This window comes from Apium graveolens, chromosome 5, assembly GCF_009905375.1.
Source record: "Apium graveolens cultivar Ventura chromosome 5, ASM990537v1, whole genome shotgun sequence".
In the NCBI taxonomy this organism is placed as follows: Eukaryota; Viridiplantae; Streptophyta; class Magnoliopsida; order Apiales; family Apiaceae; genus Apium; species Apium graveolens.
Window position 1 is genome coordinate 287,254,988 of NC_133651.1, and position 23,567 is coordinate 287,278,554.

Sequence of the window (23,567 nt, forward strand, 5' to 3'; positions counted from 1 at the left end):
CTCCTTTGGTACGGTCTTTGCTGCTTCACCTGCAACTGCAACAGCGAGCTTGGTTGGTTTGTGAGGGCCTTCCTTGATTCTATCAAGGTATTCTGGATCTGTTGCTTCCAGGAACATGGTCATCCTTACCTTCCATATGGGATATTCAGATGGTCTCAGTATGGGAACTCTGATGGTCTCATACCGACTCTGAATTTGTGTCTTTGGTGGTTCCTCAGTTTTGGTAGGCTTAGTTGGAGTTTCTGTGTCCGACATGATTGTGTTTGGATCTTTAACTGTATGTATGTTAACAGATAGGCTCTGATACCAATTGTTAGGTCACACACACACACTGTAGAGGGGGTGAATACAGTGTATAGTACACTCAAATCGAACTTTAAGAACTTAAGTAACAGAAAACAAACTTTATTGAAACAATAAACTCTGTTACAGTATGAAACTGTTACCTCTCAGTGATGAACAAATATCACGAGAGCTGCTAGGGTTACAATGAATAATCTTCTCTAATAATGATAACACTTTTAGTGTAAACCCTATGTCTGTGTTTATATACTACACAGTTACAAGATAATCGCTAATTGATATGGAATATAATTCTGCTTCCTAAAATATATCAATCAGATATCTTTTCTTCCAAGTATTCCATTCTTTACAGAATTCCTTCTTCATGCATATCTCTTCTTATGTTTATCTTGATCTTCTTTCCTTTAATCAGCTACTGTCCTTATCTGATCGTCCTTCAGCACTTAAGTTCTGATATCTATCTTCTGATGATTATCTGCTGATAACATAAGTACTGATATCCTTAAGTCCTGACTTCCAGTATAAGTACTGATTTATCCTGTTCAAGTAAGATCTGAAAGCTAAACATAAAACATATTAGCCATGGCATTATCAAATATATCTAACAATAATAATAATAATAATAATAATAATAATAATAATAATAATAATTTGAATTACAACTAGAATGAGAATAAGTTATTATGTATATTGTTTTATTATAAAAAGAAAAAGACTGCTATTAAATATTTAATTATTTATTAAAATTCTAATTCTAATAATGATAGGATACCTAAAATAATATATAAATAAGAGGGAGCTAAAAGAAAACCTAATTTTGCTAAGAATAATAGTTTGCGGAGCCGCGGATGAAGGAAAGCAGGACTGAGGAAGCGATTTTGTTTGTTCGAGAATTAAAGTTGGTTGTTTAAGAATTACATGTCTGCATTATTACTTTATAGTCTTATACTATCTACCTTAGCTTGTACTATTAGTTATGCATATTATGGTTTCAACATGGTAGATAAAAATTTACTGTTTGCTTGTTTGGGTTTCTTGGTTAACGATTAAAATAGTATGCACATGGACTTAGTTATTTAATTATGTAGTTACAGCATCACTATATCTATATATAGTTTTCTCTTGAGCCATTATCATCAAGGCTTCACAGTTATAATTTTATATATATATATATTGTGTAAACATGGATTATGATCATGTTTTTGAATTCAAAGTGATGTTAATGTATAGCCATGGATCAATGAGCGATTATTTTATTAACATACATGCATGTGTTTCAAGTTTCGGGTTTCCTAACCAAATTTCAATATAATTATTTAGTACATCATGTATTTTGTTAAGTTAATATTAAATTATGTGTATATGGTCGGTTAAAACTATGGGTTAGTTGTTAAGTAAGTTTCTGGTTGAAGTTATGTTGTATTGTCATAGAGTCGAGATTTGATTTATTATTTATAATCAAAATTTTAGTTAGTTACTTGATCCAATGGATAAATTATACATTATATTTTGTAATTTTGTAAGATTAAAAACTTGTAAAAAGACTACATTTTAAATAATAAAATTCTATTTTGTATTTAGATCACGGGCTAGAAATTTAAAGAACCGTTTGCGAATTTGGTTAATATTTTAGTTGTGACATTCGAGGTACGGATTTTATCCCCTTTTTATTCAGCGCTACTCCTCTTGTTCCTTATATTTATTTGACTCGTTCGGTTCTACTTTCTGTTCATTCCGTTAATATTTGTCTTGATCGTTTTAACTTCCGAAAATTGTTTTAAAAATTTTAGATATCTGTTTATGCGGTTTTCAAAAATTATTTATGACACCCTCTGCTTTGGAAATCTGAATCATTTTTTCTCAGGTGATTTTTTTTATTTTGCGAGAAATATTATTTTTCATTTGGACCCTTAGAATGATACATGGTATACCGAGTTAACCAGCTGTAAGGGTACTACAACCATGTCATTATGGCACCAGTGACATGACACTTCCGTGATAGTGTGATTGGTCACGGCGTATCCATCTGTTAGCTCTTGGGAGGAGCTTTTGCGCATTTGATATTTGTTCAGGATACGTGGGTGCACCCAGAGTTTGAATTGTGATTTGATTTATGGTGACGTTGTATATGTCGTACACGTTATCCATTCTGTTGCACACATTAGGTACCCTATGATGTGTGTATCTGTATTTGTTCTGATCTCGGTATGAAATTCCTATCCCCTCGTTGGTTCAGCCTTATTTTTAAAATTGTTGTCTTATTATAATTTGCAGATTATTTATTTATGATATCTTTGTTTTATAAATTGTATTACAAATCCGTACTGGGCGTTTGGCTCATGCCATATTCCTTTTCTGGCAGGTGCTTGGGGGATCTGGGACGGTGTGATTGGGAGCTACCCCTTAAATTGATTAGGATTTCGGACTTTATCAGTATTTAGACTTAATTATTTATTTAGAGAATTCGGAATTTATATTATTGGTTTAGACATTTTGGAGATTTAATGTTATTTTGAAAATTTTAGATTGTTAAATTATTGTTAGAAATATATTAGTGCTCTGTTTGCAGATTTATGAATTTTAAGTAATATCTCCTTTTATTATTTTATCATTAAAAAGGGGTTGTTACATATATAAATATATGTGCACCAAGAAAAAAAGGCTCAACCAGTTATTATAAGTATCAGAACTACCAATAGTTTAAACAAGTGTGAATAAAGAGAGAACTAGTATTGCAGTTATGGTCATAATCATGCTCATAACTTACTCTTCATCAATGGTCCCATTGCCTTTGCCTTATCCCGCAGCAAGTGCTTCTGTACTTTACCCGTAGCGGTTTTCGGCAATGGCCCGAACACTACTGATTTTGGAACCCAATACTTAGGCAATTTGGCCCGGCAAAACTTCATAATATCTTCTGCCATTCTTTGTTCATCAGATTTTTTAACATTTTCCTTCAAATTCACAAAAGCACAGGGAGATTCTCCCCATTGCTCATCTGACCTAGCTACCACTGCTGCCTCCAGAATTGCAGAATGCTTGTATAGAAAATTTTCAACCTCCACACTACTGATATTTTCACCTCCTGATATGATTATATCCTTTGATCTATCTTTAATTTCTATATACCCGTCAGGATGCTTCACAGCAAGATCACCTGAATGATACCAACCATTGGCAAAAGCCTCCGCATTTGCTTTAGGATTCCTCAGGTAACCCTTCATTACAATATTACCCCGAAATACTATCTCACCAATTGTGTTTCCATCTGCTGGCACAGGTTTCATGTCCTGAGGGTTAACAACTTCTAAACCCTCCAAGCCCACGTACCGTACACCCTGCCTTGCATTTAATCGAGCTTGGTTTTCGGGGGGTAGTGTGTCCCATTCAGGTTTCCATGCACATACTGTGGAAGGACCATATGTTTCAGAGAGGCCATAAGTGTGTGTGACACGAAAGCCATGTCTTGTCATTGCCATTAGAACGGAAGAGGGCGGAGAAGCACCAGCAGTCATTACATGTACAATGTGGGGGAGGGGAAGTATTGTCTCATTTTGTGGGGAATTTACTATAGTATTGAGCACCACAGGTGCAGCACAGAAATGGGTTACACCATAATTGGCAATTGCAGAATAAACAGCCTTCGCTGTCACCTACATAAAACCAGTGCAGCATTTATATATCAACAAAGCACTGAGGTACATATGTGAGTTAAACTAGGCTATCTTGAGAACAGATATCTACAGAGAAATGAGCTAATGTGAGTTAACTGAGCTATATACTCAACAGCTAACTCCGACAGTCTATATGGAAGCCAGGTTTGAGCAGAGAAGTATTCGAACATGTCGAACTTCACTTGAGCATAATGCTTAATTACCATCCGGTGGAAAGAAGTTATGGCTCTACAAATTTAATATATCATCTCAGAATTCAAAAAATGGTGGAGAGAGAAAGTACACAAGCAAAAACGCGACCATTGCTTGAGCTAGCTTGTGTTGATATAGCAGATCTGATTTGGATATGTTTAATTCTAAATTCATATCAATAATAAATAGAGTTTGGCCTACCCTCTAAAGGATCTAATGTAATCATGAATGATATGGTAGATCATAATAAGGTTTAACCTACTGGAGAATAAACATCTTAATGGATCAGCCCAGCTAATATATCTTCCAATCATGAAGGGAAAATGTCTAGAGATTACCTGCCGGAGGCATATACTTGTCCCGCAAAGAGCAGCAAGTGTCCAAGTAAAACACCAACCATTGCAGTGGAACATGGGTAAAGTCCACAGGTATATAGCTCCTTCATTCATCCCCCATACAACAGCATTACTCAAAGCCATGAGATATGCCCCTCGATGATGCAAAACTACCCCTTTGGGGCTAGCTGTTGTACCAGAAGTGTAACCCAAGGCAATGCTATGCCACTCATCGTGCGGCGGCTTCCACGGATATTCTGGATCACCAATTTCTAGGAATTTCTCATATTCAATTGCTCCTCTTCCCAAAGCATATTGCAGTACCTTTGGATCACAGCTTTCATCAGCAATGACAATCACAATTGGAGGATTGTAATTGCTTTTACTTTCCTTTGCTAAAATTTCTAATGCTTCCTCTGCCAGCATAAAGAACTCTTGGTCCACCATTATAACTGCAGAAGACGAATGCCCTAAGAGAAATGAAATAGTTACAGCATTTAGACGGATATTTATAGCATTAATTACTGCCCCAGCCATTGGAACTCCAAAATGAGCTTCATATAAGGCTGGGATATTTGGTGCAATCACTGCTACCTGAAAATACAATTCAGAGAAAGATAATGGTAAGCCAGTTACCCCAAGCCTTAAAGCGATTGTAAACAAAAAACAAAAAAGGAGATATAGGAGAACAAAGGTAATATTATACTATGCATATTCTTAACTTCAAAGAGGACTAGTGAATTATGCATTCAAATGTTAAAATTCATTATTCATATTAAGCTGCATATATATTTTCATTCAGTTGACGTAGTGGGGGGGAACTATCGCCTGTCATTTGAACATATCCGACTTAAGAGAAGGGAAAGATGGCAAAGTCTCATTATTAAATTTTTTTATTACACAATAAGGTACATGTGGTTAAACCTATTTTTAATATTTTACAAAAAATACAACAATCTCAGAGGAAGTCCAAAAATGTCCTGAAAATTAAAATGATGTCCTTAGCTAAAATTTAGGACATTTTGATCAAATGAGTGCTCCAACAATGTCCTAGTTGTGCCTTAAAACACTAGGACATTCATCATACTAAAAGCAAGTCCAACAATATCTTAGTTGAAATCTTAAATATAATATAAAATATTATGTCCTAGTAATTTAGGACAGATTTATCTCACTTGAACTCAACAATGTGTCTTATTCTTAATATATATTTAATATTTTATTATTAAAAGTTTACTTTCATCATTAAAGTACAATATATAGTAGAAAGAGAAAGAGAGAGTGTACCATAATATATAATAAAATATGAAATAGGACATTGTTGAATCAATTTTTTTGTCATATGCCTTAAATTTCAATTTAGGACATCATATAAGGCATTTCTTGGACTTGCTCTAAAACCTTTACAAGTTGTACATTACTTAGCTCTGAATTCGGACGAGGGCTTTACAACTATTAAATATGGTTGTAATAGGTTTGCAAATTACAAGAAAATTTATTAGTTCCATTACGAAACCACGTAATTGATAACTTCATATCTGTAGGGGCGGGCCAATGCTATTTTGCAGAAGGCCATGATTGTTATCCTACAGAATCTCCTAATATAATTGAAAATAAGTTTTAGAACTCCATACATTTCTTATAACTCTTTTTTGTGAAAGAGAACATTAAATTTGAAATGAGCAAGTGGCCATATCATTAGAGCAACTCCAACAGAGTAGGTGTATGACGTCCTAAGCTAAAATTTAAGGATGCTTGTAGAAATTAGTGCTCCAACAATTCCTAGTGGTTCCTTAAAATTATAGATCCTTAACCTCCTGTGCCTCATTTATGAGAAATTAAAAGGCATTCCTTATTTTGTTTTTATTAGAGCAACTCCAACAGTGTGCTAGTAGCTTAGTTATAAATATTACTCCCTCTATTCTAACCATTTCTTTACACTATCCCTTTTGGGATGTCCCTTCCAATTCTTTAACTTCAAAATTTTCCAAAAGTAGTAAAGTTTTTATAATATAAAAAGTAAATTCATCTACTACTTACCTCCACTATACCCACTTTATACATAAAATATTAATCGGTTCCACCACTTTACTCACTTTTTTAACTTTCCACCACTTCTTTATCATTTTTCTTAATTTCCGTGTACAAACCAAATGTAAACAAATGGTTGGACGGAGGGAGCATAAAATAATAACTCTTAGTAAGTTAGGACATGATTTCATATTTCAAACTCCAACAATGATCTCTAAACTCATTCCTTATTATTATTATAATAATAAATTTGAAAAAGATCTGAACAAAAAATGGAAGAAAGAGAAAGAAACAAGTGGAAGAAAGAGTGAGAAATGAATATTTTATTAATAAAAATGATATAAGGGATGACTAGTTGTTCCTTAAAGATAAGGTATAAAGGTGATGTATTAGTGATTTAAATAATCACTAAAATACTGTTGGAGTGGAAATTTAAGCCAAGTTCCTTATATTTGAACTTAAGAGCCCATTTAAGGAAGTTATTGGACTTGCTCTTAGTAAAATATCTATTTCCCCTCTTTCTCCACTTCAACCGCCTAGTTAAGGCTTGAATATTATAATATAATATTACTATGATGTGAAAATAAGAAATGTTGTTGGAGTTCACTTACAATAAAATGTCCTAAATCACGAGGATTCATTATTAAAATATTCTTTTAAGGAATATGCTAAGACTCGATTAAAGTTGCTATGGTACTAATGGCATTCAGATTTGAAGGTCAAATGTTATACGCCAACTGTTTATGTATGTAATATAGATAATAAACCTTTAGGATAAACCAGGTAGTATGCTTTTGATAATAGAAAACATAATTAGATTGGATAATAATTGTATGTATAGACAATTATTATTATAATTGAGTCGGGTAATAATTTGTATGGGTGGACAATTATTATTATAATGGGATTAAGTTATTAGTTTTAATGATCAAGTTTGTGATGACTATATATACATAAACATGTTATTATTTTTATGTATGCTTGAGTATTGTTTGACTTAATATCGCGTGAGTGAAAACCGTTGGGTGAGATTGATTGTATTATTCATAATTGTTTGGATTAATAATACAAGTTGGGACGTGGGTTTTTCCGCGTCATATATTGTGCGTGTGTTTTGCATTGTTTGTTTGGTTCTATATTTGTGTGTATTCCCCGTAACATAATGTTGTAAGAAGATTGGTTCGGAATTGACTCAAAAGTTCAATAAACAGATTACATTTAATTTTTAATATCCAGATATGGACACAAAGAATATCTGTTTACTTTGACAGAGCTGAACCTGTTAGGAGGAAAAACACACATATATTCGAGATTCAATTCTACCAATACAGAGTACGCACACAAACACACAATAATATATTTGACGTGGAAAACTCACGTCCTAACTTGTATTATTAATCAAAACAATTATCAATAATACATCAATACATAATACCTCCAAACTGATACTTGAGCCAACCAATGAGATAAGTATCTCTTACACAATACCAAAGACGACTACATCTCTTAAGCATACATCAAAACAATAACATAAATATGTATATATAGTCATCACAAACTTAGCCAACAAGACATACTTAATCTGCTTACAATAATAATTGTCCGCCCATACAATTATTACCCATTCCCATTATGATAATAATTGTCAACACATACAATTATTACTCAATCCCATTATGATAATAATTGTCAACAAATACAATTATTACACAATCCAATTATGTCTTGTATCACCAAGCCCATATCACATATTGGGTTTAACCCCAACAATCCTCCCCTTCAACCCAATACTCCAGATCAGGTTGAATGGTAACCATCAAAACATCAACGTCCGTTCGCCGATGCCTCCCCTCAAACAAGAATCCATTCATCTCGTTCTTCCAAATTTTGAGAATCATTAAGGCCCGTATAGTGACCTCCAATAACTCCAAACTACCGTTCTTCATCCGAACGGCATATCCATCCACAAAATCACGTGCATCAACCACGAGTGCCTCCTTTCGGCATTGAGTCACCCGATCCTTGCTTTCACAATTCTTCGGCCTCTTTTGAAGAACATCACGAGTATCATACAAAAATTTTCACCTGGTCGATCAACCATCAAACCATCGAAACTATTGCAATGATCCCGTCCATTTTCCACCTCGAGTCCGAACGAATGGATCCACGGTGCAAGTCAACCACCATACCGCACGTAACTTTGTCAGCAAATCCATCAACGTACTCCACCATACCAAATGAACCTCGAACATTCCTCCAACCCAATTCATCACGAACCTCGAACCTTGGCTTTGATACCACTTGTTAGGAGGAAACACACACATATTCGAGATTCAATTCTACCAATACAGAGTACGCACACAAACACACAACAATATATTTGATGTGGAAAACCCACGTCCCAACTAATATTATTAATCAAAACAATTATCAATAATACATCAATACATAATACCTCCAAACTGATACTTGAGTCAACCAATACTCAAGCATCTCTCACACGATACCTAAGACGACTATATCTCTTAAGCATACATCAAAATAATAACATGACTATGTATATATAGCCATCACAAACTTAGCCAACAAGACATACCTAATCTGATTACAATAATAATTGTCTGCCCATACAATTCTTACCCAGTCCCGTTATGATAATAATTGTCAACACATACAATTCTTACTCAATCTCATTATGATAATAATTGTCAACAAATACAATTATTATTCAATCCAATTATGTCTTGTATCACCAAGCCCATATCACATATTGGGTTTAACCCCAACAGAACCAACTCTAAGCAATGGTCTATCCGTTTTTTCTAATAGATCATATTCATAGATTTGAAAATGAACCATACCAGAATTTGATTAATGGTTCAACTCATTTAATAGTCTAATCAAATTTTATACAACTTAAATCCTCGAAATTAGTACTACTGCATTTTTGTCGTTTCTTATTAATGTAAACGGTTGGAAACAATGTCTTAATGTTCAGCTATGAAAGCTAATCTTAGACACAACACATGTTATGGATTCAAAAGATTTAATTACATGAAGTTTGAGACTGGTTTTTAATCAACTTGGAATTATAAGTTGTTACTTCAGATTGTTTCATAGCCATATATACATATACTCGACTCAAACCTAAATCCAAATAAAAGGATATGAACAAATACCTTGTTCATTCTTCACTCCTACTTGACAGAAGTGCAAATTTGTGTGTATCTAAAGCTTAATGATAATTAGTAAAACCATATAAAATATAGAGAGCTAGTGTTTGAACACAAGAGCAGCAAGCACAAGCACGAATGTTCATTTATGGATACTGAGAAGGTGAAGATGGTTTGTTCAACTCACTGCCTCCCAGCTAGTGGTTTGTAAATTCAATTTCCGAATGTTATGAATGTTAGTACTTTTCTTTGTACTGCTTATGTTTGCATAGAACAAAGCATTAAAAATCACCGATCAATGCTTCTTTTTCTTGACAAATTGTAATAGTGCAAGAAACAACTAGTTTCGGGCCTTGGACAACATGGGGTTTCAGTTCCCTTTTTATTTGGTACTTAATAATTAAACTAACAGGCATTGGCATTCTTTACCGGATAAATGATTACTCAATTCATGTAGTTTTTGTTCTAAATGAAAAAACATCAAAATAATTGTCATCTCAATGCAATTGTTAAAGAGTGTAAGATCCTGTTCGGACCTTCCTCTAACACCTTAAGGTTTTAGTGCGACTGGTTACTTAACATGATATCAGAGCTCGGTTTAGGGAGGGACTCGGGTTCGAGTCCTCCCACCCCCATTTATTTAATTTAAATATTGTTTGTTGATATTGTTATTGGTATTGATTGCATTTGTCGTTGTCAATCGTAGCGAAAAGTATGGGAAGTGTTAAGAGTGTAAGATTATGTTCGGGTCTTCCTCTATCACAGTATTAAAGAGTGTAAGATATTGTTTGGGTCTTCCTCTACCACCTTAAAATTTTAGTGCGACTGGTTACTTAACAGCAATAACATCAATTTCCACAAGTTTTTTAGTATAACTTCTAGCATTTATTATACATCCTATTCTAATTGCACGCTACATAACATCTTATATATGTATCGTCCTGTTCCACCTGCAAACTCTACAAACCAGTTTCAAATGAGTACATATCACCTATAAGAGTGCTCAAGTCATTGTCAATTCATAGTACCTAAATAAAACTAGTATAAATAATACATACAAATCATAAATTTCTATATTAATTTGTATTTTAATTAAAAATCTATAATATACTATTATAAGCAAAACATAAGATAATTTGGTTGGTTGGTTCCCACCTTCCAAAAATTTTGATAATACCTTCTATGAAAAAAATATTAAAAAAATATATAATTTTAAAAAATTATATACATATTAACAGTCTTTTATTGCACATAGATAACTCAATATTGTCAAACTCTTTGCTCTATCCAAACACCCAGCTGCTCCATTCGTGACTCCCCAAATGTTTTAACAAAAAAAGTCTTATTCAATAATTATATATTATTCAAAGTAAATAAATTAAAATATTTACGTATAATTTTGTATGTATTATATTACTGAAGAATTCAAAATTTAGATAGTTAAAATTTTAAAAATTCCTCTTATAATTTTGTATGTAAATTATATTATTTTGTTATATTATAATTTGAATTACTAAAACTAATTTTGGAAGTGTTTGATTTACTACAAAAGAGGTAAAAAAGAAGTTGAGTGCGATTAAAAATTATGTTGAATAATGATTTATAGAGTTCGTAATTATATTGAATACATGATTTAATTTTTTTAATTATAAATCTATACTATACTATTATAAGCAAAACATAGGATAATTTGGTTGGTTGGTTCCCACCTTCCAAAAATTTTGATAACACCTATAAAAAAAATACTAAAAAAATATATAAATTTAAAAAATTATATACATATTAACAAGTCTTTTATTACACATAGATAACTCAATACTGTCAAACTCTTTGCTCTATCCAAACACCCCAGCGGCTCCATTCGTGACTCCCCAACCGTTTTAACAAAAAAAAGTCTTATTAAATTATAATTTAAATAAACACATATTTAATACATTTTGGAAATATTTAAATATTTGGAAAGGTTGAAAAATCAAACTGTGACATTCCTAATTATTACAAGTTATTATCCTCATAAAACACATAAATATATTCTACAATTCGTTTAATTGAATATGTATATATCGTTTAACAAATAAATCTATCAATACTATACTATTATAAACAAAACATGATTTCGTTTGGTCGTTGGTTAACACCTTCCTAAAACATTTATTATCACCTTCCAAAATAAAGTTAAAACAAAAATAATTTATTTAAATATATTAAATCAGGTGTCTAATATAATTACAAACTCTTTAAACTACAATTCAACTTAACTTCTAATTGTCATCAACTTCTTTCTCATGTCTTGCACAAGAAACCAAATACTTCCAAATTTAATTTTAATAATTCATATTTTAATATTAGAAAATAATTCATGTTTTTAATTCATATTTTTAATTCATATTTTAAATCCATCAGTATCACCATACATACAAAAAATTAACTTCTTTAATTTCAATAATACATAAGTATTATCTTTTATAGTTTATTTTTATATAATAAATAAATTACAAATATTATAATCAGCCCGTGCATCTGACGGGTTATAGGCTAGTATTTATATAAGCTTGAGTTCATATTTTGGGGAACCAATAAATCTTGTACAATAATGTACTTTGAGTTTGTTGATATATGTGACCACCTCACGACTACGTCAGCTTCTACAGACCTCACTTCTACATCAGCTTATGTTAGCAAAAAATCACTCCACAATTCTGTTATAACAGAATACAAGTGACAGCTCACAAACAGCTCAGCACAAGATGCTGCTTGTAGCTTCTGAATCCGCACAACTGTGATATATATAGACTAGTCTATAGTTTTAGTTAGTTTTTAAGTCATCTCCTTCTCTCAATACTTACTCAACAAGAAATGTAAACAAGTAGTGCTAGTAATGAAACAAATTTGTAATCAGTAGATAAGCTTGAACATTGGATATTGTATGAAGCTTTAATGGAGATTGTGAAGATACTACATATTCAGAATTGTATTATGGTATCAGAGCATCCGGATTACGATCTTGATGATTCTCATATATGATTTTTTTTGCTATCCGATCAAGGTATAATCCATACTGATAGATCTGATTGTCGATTGAGTGATTTTCATTGCCGTTTAACGTTTAGTTCGTTACAAATCTGTTTGTGTCTTGATCTTGAATGTATCAAGTTTCTGTTGATTGAAGCATCTTCTCATGCTTATCGATTTGTGTTAGATTCATCGATTTCTTGCTCATCGTTTGTATTTGATTCAACGATCTCTCTTGCTTACTGATTTGCACTTATCTCTGCTTCAAATTGTTGTCGATTTCTACTCCAGAACTTCGATTTCTAGAGCTTTAAGAATCGTTCTTTATTTTCAATATTAATCTGTGCTTAATATCAAAATATTATGGCTGAACATCGACAAATTGATCCTTCACAAGATGCATCTTCTGTTTTTTATATACATCCTTCTGATAATCCTGGAATGAAACTCGTTTCAATGAAATTCAATGGAAATGGATATGGAGATTGGAAACGATCAATGTTGATTAGTCTTGCTGCTAAGAATAAGACTGGTTTTGTTGATGGAACTATTGTAAAACCAGCTAGTACTGATGCGACATATAAGGCTTGGGATCGATGCAATAATATGCTGATTTCTTGGATTTTGGGGGTTCTAGATCAGGATATATCTAGAAGTGTTCTGTATTTTTCCACAGCAAGGGACATTTGGTTGAATTTGGAAGAAAGGTTTGGACAGGCTTCAGGAACTTTGCTATCTGCATTACAACAATCTCTTCATGAAATTAGACAGGGTCATGATAGTATTTCAAGTTACTATACAAAGATTAAGATGTTATGGGATCAACTTGATGCAATTGATACAATTCCAAGCTGTAACTGTACAAATTGTACATGCTTGATTACTACAAAAATGGTGAAGTCACAACAAGATAGAAGACTGGTGGAATTCTTAATGAAGTTGCATGAAGGTTTTGAAGTCATCAGAGGTAGCATATTGATTATGAGTCCTCTACCTAGTATTGCTCATGCTTACAGATTGTTAGTTCAAGAAGAGAACCACAAAAAGATATATCAAACAACTAGTGTCACAGATGATCCAATAGCACTTGCAGCTGGCAAAAGGTTTGGTCAAGACAGGTATAGACCACCTCAACAGTTTAAACCAGGTTATTCTGATACAAGAGGAGTCAGAAATTTTTACTGTGAGCATTGTATGATGCAAGGGCATACAATACAGAGATGTTACAAATTGAATGGATATCCTCAGCATTTTAAGAGTGAGAAAAGACAGGCTGCTGCTGCACAACTAGAAGATACTGATGAAAATGAAAATGACAAAACTGGTTCTTCTAATACATTCACTGCAGCACAATATCAACAAATATTGCAGCTATTGGGGAAAGTTAAGGGTGGTGACATTGAAGTTCACTGCAACAGATCAGCAAATGTTGCAAGGTAAATTTTGTCTCACTTCTCTAAATGGAATTAAATGGATTGTAGATAGTGGGGCAACAGACCATATGTGCTTTGATTTATCTCTTTTTACACATTACCATAAGATTGAAGGTTCCAACAATTTCATTACCATACCTAATGGCAAACAAGTATCAATTACATATGCTGGAATGGTTAAAGTAAATGAAGATATTATTTTGGATAATGTTCTATATGTACCAGACTTTCAGTTCAATTTGGTCTCTATTCCCAAACTGTGCAAAGACAAGGGTTGTTCAGTAACCTTTACTAATAAGTCTTGCTTTCTTCAGGAGCCTTCAATGAAGCCACAAGCTCTTGGTAGTCTACAAGGTGGCCTGTACTACTTGGAAAGCATGACTGATCACATCAAGAATCCAAGTCTACAGGTCCATCATAAAGTAGCTCATTCAGCTGCTACTTCTCAGAATAATAATGCTGAAAATAATGCCAAATTATGGCATCTCAGAATGGGTCACTTGCCTGTTCCTTTGTTATCTCATATTAAAGAGCTAAAGAATAATGTCTCTTCTTCTTTATCTGGTATCTGTCAGATATGCCCTGTGGCAAAACAATCCAGAATCTCATTTCCTCATTCAACTGATTCTCGAGTGCAGCAGATTTTTGATCTAATTTATATTGATACATGGGGACCATTTAAAACAGCAACCTATAATGGTTATAGATTTTTTCTCACAATTGTTGACACTTATAGCAGGATGACTTGGGTGTTCCTGATGAAGTTTAAATCTGATGTTGTTAGGACTTATTCAAAATTTTGTAGCTTATGCAAAAAGGCAATTCAATACTGATGTGAAGACCATTAGGACTGATAATGCTCCAGAGTTTTGTGAAGGCATTTTAAAGCAATTCTATCTGCAAAAGGGAATAATTCATCAGAGAAGCTGTGTTTATTCACCCCAACAGAATGGCTTAGTGGAAAGAAAACATAGACATATTCTTGAGACAGCTAGAGCATTGTATTTTCAGTCTAAATTACCACTAGCTTACTGGGGAGAATGCATTATGTCTGCAGTTCACTTGATAAATAGAATGCCACTGCAAGTTTTGAAGTTCATCAGTCCTTATGAAAAATTGTATGGAGATTCTCCTGACTTGCAGCATATTAAGGTTTTTGGTTGCTTATGCTACATTGGAACAATTCCAGCTCATAGACAGAAGTTTGATCCAAGAGCTAAGGCTTTTACTTTTATAGGATACCCTGCTGGTATCAAGGGCTACAAAGTATTGGATATGGAATCTCTACAAATTACTGTATCTAGAGATATAATCTTCCATGAACAACATTTTCCTTTCCATGTTGCTGATAATGAAACATCTACTCCATTCTTTCTTCCTATCAGTACTGATTACACTCCATTTCATAATACTATACTACCAGATGTTTTTTCTGTTACTCCTGTTACATCAAATCATAATGATGATCATTCTCATTCCAATAGTTATTCTGATCATGAGAACACTAGTCCTTCTTCTTCTGACATTCCTGATGATTCTTCTGCATCACAAGATTCTGAAACTCCTGACTTACCACTAAGAAGAAGCACTAGAAGCTCCAGATTACCTTCTAAATACAATGACTTTGTCTGTCATACTTCTCATTGGTGTAACTTGGTTTCTTATGCTCATTTGCCTCCTTCAGTTCATGCTTTAGTATCTCAACATGAGCTTCTAGTAGAACCCAATACTTATGCTGAAGCAAGTTTAGATCCCAGATGGCAAGATGCTATGAATAAAGAGCTGTTAGCACTTCATCAGAATAAGACATGGGAGTTAGTTTCCTTGCCCACAGGAAAGAAACCAATTGGTTGTAAGTGGGTATACAAAATCAAATGCAAGGCAGATGGAAGTATAGAAAGATTCAAAGCACGTTTAGTGGCAAAGGGTTATAATCAGAAATGGGGAATTGATTTTGAAGAAACATTTTCACCTGTGGTCAAAATGGCAACTGTTAGATGCCTTCTTGCTATAGCTGCTCATAAAGGTTGGAAATTGTTTCAACTAGATGTCAATAACGCTTTCCTCCATGGTGATCTGCAAGAGGAAGTGTATATGCTGGTGCCTCCTGGAATGCCAAATCCTCATCAAAAGGTCTGCAGATTAATTAAATCTCTCTATGGTTTAAGACAAGCATCCAGACAATGGTTTTCTAAGCTGGTTAGTGAATTTCTGTCTATAGGTTATACTCAATCCAAAAATGATTACTCTTTGTTCATCAAGAAACAAGCTGACCTGATCACTATAGTTGCCATTTATGTTGATGATATCATCCTTACTGGGAATGATAATCACAACATTAACAATTTAAAGGTTCATCTTGATAAGGTGTTTAGCATCAAGGATTTGGGCTTTCTGAGTTATTTTCTGGGGTTAGAGATTGGTTATCTTTCTACCGGAATTTCTTTGACACAAAAGAAGTTCACTACTGAACTCTTGCAAGCTGCTGGTATTACTGATTCTAAATCTGTTGTCACCCCTCTACCATTACATCTCAAACTTCAAGCTGATGAAGGTGATCTCTATCATGATCCATCACACTACAGGTGTTTAGTTGGTAAACTGAATTTTCTCACACATACTCGACCAGATTTATCATTTACAGTACAACATCTCAGTCAGTTCCTCAAATCACCTCGAATACCACATTTTCAGGCCTTATCGCATGTTCTCAAATATGTAGCTTCTACTATCGGTCAGGGAATTCTTTTAAAAGGGAACGAACAATTAACTCTGCAAGCTTTCTCTGATTCAGATTGGGGTGCATGTCTTGATACTCGTCGTTCTATCTCTGGTTATATCTTACTACTTGGTAACTCTCCTGTTAGTTGGAAATCCAAGAAACAAAGCGTAGTTTCTAAAAGTTCTTCTGAAGCCGAATATCGATCCATGTCTGCTGCTGCTTCTGAAGTGACTTGGATGGTTCGCTTACTCGAAGAGTTAAGTATCACCAACCTCAAACCTGTCACTCTTCATAGTGACAACCAGAGTGCTATCCACATTGCTAAGAATCCAGTTCATCACGAACGCACAAAGCATATTGAAATTGACGTTCATTTCACAAGAGATAAAATTCTCGAAGGCCTTTTACAGATCACTTATCTGCCTACTACTTCTCAGTTGGCTGATGTCTTCACTAAGATTCTTCCTTCTGCACATTTTAAGGATCTTCTTGACAAACTTGGCATGACTTCTACTCTGCCTCGTTTGAGGGGGGATGTTGATATATGTGACCACCTCACGACTACGTCAGCTTCTACAGACCTCACTTCTACATCAGCTTATGTCAGCAAAGAATCACTCCACAATTCTGTTATAACAGAATACAAGTGACAGCTCACAAACAGCTCAGCACAAGATGCTGCTTGTAGCTTCTGAATCCGCACAACTGTGATATATATAGACTAGTCTATAGTTCTAGTTAGTTTTTAAGTCATCTCCTTCTCTCAATACTTACTCAACAAGAAATGTAAACAAGTAGTGCTAGTAATGAAACAAGTTTGTAATCAGTAGATAAGCTTGAACATTGGATATTGTATGAAGCTTTAATGGAGATTGTGAAGATACTACATATTCAGAATTGTATTAGAGTTCTCTGGGCCTCAATCGTGCTAAGAATAGTATGATATCTCGAGTTAATATGTTGCCTAATTCAAGAATTTCCTTCCCCTGGCTCCTAGGACTTGTGTTAACAACCCAACATGTTCGGTAAAATTTTCTACTACAATGTTTCCACTTCATAACAATGCTAAACTTAAAGGACACATCCATTTCAATTTGTCATTAGCGCCACTAAAATGGTCCAACACTTCAGTATACTGCCCGACTGTAACTAAACTTCTCACATCGATTAAAATGAGAGTATTCAAGCCTTTAATAAGGAAAAGTCAACCGACTAATGTATACCAAATTGTTAGCTCATCAATTAAGATAGTATTTGTAAGGACAAGTCTGCGACTAATTTATACTAAATTGTTAGACTTATAAGAACTGGTTCCCTAGAGTCTATGGAGCCCGAAGTTCTGCGTAAATATGATGATAAAAATTAGTGATTTACATCCAGCTAAATCCAGAGTCAACGGCAATGACGCTATCAACTGTAAATACAATTTCTAAGTATTCCATACTTCTAAAATTTGTAAAAAAAATGAGACAACATTATTTTAACCATGTATTTTTCAACAGTTAGGTAAAGTTAATCAGAGTTGACTTAGTACCGTACTGCCGGCGCCGACGGAACGTGTGTTAAGAGCAGAAGCCAAACGACGACAACGTGTGTAAGTGTCGTGCCACGTGTAGTGCAAGGAGCCGTGGATGAGAGATGAACGGTGAGGATGAACCAGAGCTGCTCTTTCAAGAAATCCAAGAGGAGTTAGAGCCGTGTAATTTGCAGAGTTTTTTGGCAGATCATCTATGTCTTTCTCTGTGTTTTTTATATCTGCACCCATCTTTTTTTAGTGAAATGATAACAAGGCTGAATGTTTTGGTTAACTAGTTAAATTAGAGAGAGAGAGAGTGTGTTTAGTTTCCTTTTGTGTTTGTGTTGGGTACTCCTTGAACTAAAGTAGTGTTCCACTTTTGCTACGGTCTACAGTCTACAGTCTACAGTCTACACATGTACCGAAAAATAGTATCGATATACAGTCTCATTTTACAACCATGTGCATCTAGATTAAATAATTAAATATTTGCTAGTTTGCTGCTTAAAAATTAAAATGGTTATTACATATTAGACCCCTTATAAGAAATATGCTCTCTTGGGATTGAAAATCGCTCTCCGGAAAGTGATATAAAAATTAGATTAGTGTTTGATAATATTTTTTATATTTTTATATATTTTAATATAAAAATAATTAAAAAATATATTTTTGATAATATTTGATAGTGAAATCAGCTTGGCTTAAAAGTTGAAAATCAATTTCAGTTTTTTTCAAAAGTATGGGACATATTTTTTATAATGTCACCTTTTGTGTAAAAAATATTTGTTAGAAAAGCAGTTTTTTAAGCGGCGAGGATCTGCTTACTCACTTTTGAACTGACAGATGCCAAATACCCACGCGGATTAAAAGGTGTCATAATTGCCCACTGAATACGCCTTTTGATTGGGCGTATCTACAGTCACGCCAGCTGATACTGCATAAACAATTACATACCTGGATTACATACACAGATACGCGCCCCAGGCATGGGTGAGGATAATGAATACGCCTACTCTGAACCCGTATCAAACAAATGCGCCAATCAAATGCACATAGTAGACGTCGTATCCATGTTATATGCTTACGTCGAAGAGGAAATTTGCTGGATACGTCGGTGCTGGATACGTCGGTGCTGGATACGTCGGGCAGCGAAGCCCGACGCTGCCCGACGTATAAAAGAGATACACTTAAATTAATGGTAAAGTGATCTAGTTTAGGATTGACCAAGTTTCGTTATATACACACGTAATACATATAACTTATTGTGAGTAGTATTACATGGATGCACATAGATTGTTTCCGGTAGATTATCGATACACAAGTAGCATCGATCATATATGCCGAGTTGCCGACGCACTAGTGGATATGTATTTGAGCAGCAATGACTTGATACACCTTATCCTTGATCGTATTAAGGGGATGCGCCAGTGACAAAGATAAATATTACATTTATGTACTGAATATTCTTGACAGCAGCTACATCGACATGATACGCCTCTTGAGGTGTTAGTGAAATTTACTATTAATACGATTATTGGAGTGAATATGTCTATAATTCAATCGTATTAGAGAAGATATGACTCATTAGGCATGCTACAAGGGTTAAGGTTGTGACGATCGGAAGGATGATAACGAGTAGAACTGAAGCTGGATTTTGTTTTGTATGCTTAGTTATGTGTGTTCAGTTTTGTGTGTTTTATGGGTGTGATTCAGTATAATCTATTTGGTCAAATTTCATCATCGAAATAGGTGATATGATAAAGTCACTATTCAGGCACAGACACGGTACTCCAGGAAGCATAGCATTTTATAAGCAACACAATAGTTATTGATATATTTTTACATATAATGGTAGTGATTTGAATATAATTGCACATACACCATTATCATAGGTGTTTTGAGCAGGTAATTTCGGGGTGTCAATGGATAGGGTCGGAATGAGTTTCGTAAGATCCAAATCTGAGCCGTTATATTTCTGTTCGGATCGGGTTCGGATTCGGATATTAAAAATAAAGGTCCAATTCTGATCTGTCGAGTGTTTTCGGGTTTCGGGTCGTTTCGGGTTTAATTCAGATACTTTAAAAGTAATTAATAATAATTATGTTAGGTAACACATTTTTTCAATGTTAAGAATACAAAAAAAGTACTTTATGTATTGTCAATAAATGGTTGATGCAGTTTTCGAGATCTTACTTTTCTAGGTGTAGGAAAGGTTCGAATCACTCATATGTGTGCGTTTATTTAACTAAAAACTAGTACTCTACATATTTAGATAATTCTATATTAGCGCCAAAGTATAATAAATTTAATTATTGATAATTATCCAACGTTCTGATTATAAACATTAGATTTAAATATTTATTATATATAAATCATGTATTATGGCAATAAAATTATGTATGATAAGAATATGCTATCGGAAATTTTTCGGATTTCGCTTTCGGATCGGGTTTGGAATGAATTTCGGGTTTCGGGTCAGTAGACCTAAAATCCAAATCTAGATCCAAATTCTTTCGTGTCTAAAAATAAGATCCGGACCTGCATCCAAATTCAAAAAATCGGATTCAGGTCATTCAAACGGGTCGGAACATGTCAGGTATCTATCGAGTCAACTAAAATTGTCATCTCTAGGGTAATTTAGACACTGAATACCGTTTACGTGTATTCTGGCCAAGCAAATGCAAAATACAGGCATTATGGGCAATTTTTTTTTTTGAAGTTTATAAAATAATTTTCACCTGCTTCTTAAAAAAAACTATTGTTGCATACCAAACACACCCATAATTGGGTTGTATAGTGTACATATTAGACAGCTTATTCTAGACACGAAGTGACGCAAAAAAAAATAGTATTTGACATTACACAAATATGAAAGTACACAGACGAGACTTAACATCAATTTTACATTTTCATTTGAATGCACAACACGACATGACGTATACGACATAAATAAATATTATAATTAATTTTTAATTTTTTTATAAACATATGTATATCTTTTAAAAAAATATGTGTATTTATTTTTAAAATAGTGTTTGGTTTTGTAATATTGTATAAAATTGTGATCTAAATGTATATATTTATATATTTTATAAATATTTTACCTAAATTTATTTTTATTAGTATTCAATTTAATATTTAAGAATGACACGAAATGAAAGTATACGAATACAAAAATAGAATGAAACCTAAACCTATTGATTTTGTGTTTAATATTATCACTGTTGTGTTTAAGATTCAAGTACATAAAATGTGAAAATACACGACGCGAAAACACATGATACAGAAGAATTATCTAGTCTAAAATATATTTAAAATTTATAATTGCCTTAATTTCTTTTCGAGTGAAAACTCTTTGCAATGAATTAAAAATTTATATAGAAGTCACTAACTATTCAGTTAAACAAAGTACTTATATCATGTTTAAAATTTTATATTTGTACGTTTTGCCATACTTTTTAATTTTTACTTTTTAATTTTTTTACGAAATTGAACAAAAAAAATAGTAAATTCATGTCAATATTTAAAATGTAATTGTTAATGGAGAAATTTGTTTGATAACAAATTTTGAGGGTTACTGGAGTTATGATAGTGATTGATGACGGTGAAGAGCGCAAGCTAAGGAGATTAGGATTTGTTTTTTTTGTTTGGGGATGGTTAATATCGTATAGACGATCAATTTTGCAATTAAGAGTGAATGTGTAATTCTCTCTTTTATGCGAGAGTTGCTTATTACCATATAATGTGTCTACATGCCCCTATTTATAAGAGATCAAGCCAAACGTAGTTATTGGAAAATAAGAGGTTAGGCTTCTTTTTCAAAAGGCTCGTAATACTAAGGCCGTCGCCTTAGACAATCATCTTAGGCCCAAAATTCAGCTACATTTTTGGACTGTGACAGTTAAGTAATTGACCCGAGATTATCGGAGACAAAGCCTACCCAAAACTATATACATAAGGTAACTAATCATAGGGCTAGCCTTTTCTGATATACCTAAGGATGACGCTGTTGACGAAGAAAAATCCAATAACAATAAATTTGAGGTTTCACGCTGGAAACAAGATTTACGATGGTGATTTTTCGCCAAAAAATCAAGCGGTGTGTGGTGTTTGTGTGTTAATTGGCGGCTGAGATTGATTGAGGTTAGCGGTGGCCCTTTTAACTCTCAACTTTCAACCCCTTTCAATGTGCCTACGTACCCATTATATATAGATCAAGCCTGATAGAATTCTTGGTGAACAAGAAATCTGATGGGCTTAGACTTCTTATTCCAAGGCCCGGTAGAAGTCCTTCCAGAATCCATCTTCCGCTAGCTTTAGGAATGTCCAACTATGATGCCCAAACGCGAATGTAACACCCCCAAATCCGGGGTCGGGGATCTGGGTCGTCACGAGTTCCATTTCCCTTAATAACACTCAATCTAAATAAACAACCAACCACTGCGTACTGTGACCCCACAATATACACACACACACCACAAGTTATAGTCTCAGAGATGAATACCAAAAATAACACAAGTCATTTTATTCCACAATTATAAGTCATTATACCACAAAAGGGTTTCTGAATAAATTTATATTTCCCTGCCATTATTACAATTCATATAGATACATAAGTCTGGTGCATCAAAAGTTGAAAGCCTAGCCTATTGGTAATTCCTACCTCAGCTACTGCGGCATCAATGCCTCCAGAAAACTGCGGAACGTTTCCTAACCGCTTGCGAATTGGGAGCTTGGTCCTGTTCATCTTTTCTATCTGTTGTTGTGTGATGAAAGAAGAAAGAAAGGGTGAGCAACAAGCCCACCGAAATAATATGTATAATAATTAACAATGTATGAGCATTCTCATAGTACTCATGAAAGTCTTGGTCAAGAAGAAATGAACCAAGTTTGATATCTTAATGCGACCAAGTCGCAAAATATTCAGTATATATGTACATATACTTTTCAAAATCTTGGAAGTCCTCTTCCATGCATAATATACACAGAGTTCCAGTTTATAACTTTATAAAAATATCGTTGCAAGGTGATCTCATATATCTAACCTTGTCTCAACGTTTTTCTGAAAATCTTGGTCATGCATAAGATAATCATTTACTAGATATAAGTTGAAGAGATGAAGTTACAAGATACTCCAATATACTTATATCTTTTCCGAATACTACTTGAACTACCA

General features: G+C 33.7%; 1 protein-coding gene across 1 annotated transcript; it reads right to left on the reverse strand.

The window, feature by feature from the left end:
* Positions 1–2,960: 2,960 nt before the first annotated feature.
* LOC141659103 (acetate--CoA ligase CCL3-like) lies at positions 2,961–18,756 on the reverse strand. The gene is made up of 3 exons (XM_074465854.1): positions 18,410–18,756; positions 4,508–5,098; positions 2,961–3,956 (listed from the first exon to the last, which is right to left on the reverse strand). Exons 1-3 carry the CDS (start codon positions 18,638–18,640, stop codon positions 3,060–3,062), a joined length of 1,719 nt encoding a protein of 572 aa, XP_074321955.1. The 5' UTR covers positions 18,641–18,756; the 3' UTR covers positions 2,961–3,059.
* Between the last annotated feature and the right edge of the window lie 4,811 nt (positions 18,757–23,567).

Excerpts from the sequence above, each read along its gene's own strand:
- LOC141659103 (XM_074465854.1), bottom strand. The coding sequence starts at position 18,640 with ATGGGTGCAGATATAAAAAACACAGAGAAAGACATAGATGATCTGCCA. Across the intron at positions 5,099-18,409 it reads CCGTCGGCGCCGGCAGTACG|GTAGCAGTGATTGCACCAAA; the intron begins GTACTAAGTCAA and ends TTGTATTTTCAG. Across the intron at positions 3,957-4,507 it reads CAAGTATATGCCTCCGGCAG|GTGACAGCGAAGGCTGTTTA; the intron begins GTAATCTCTAGA and ends GGTTTTATGTAG.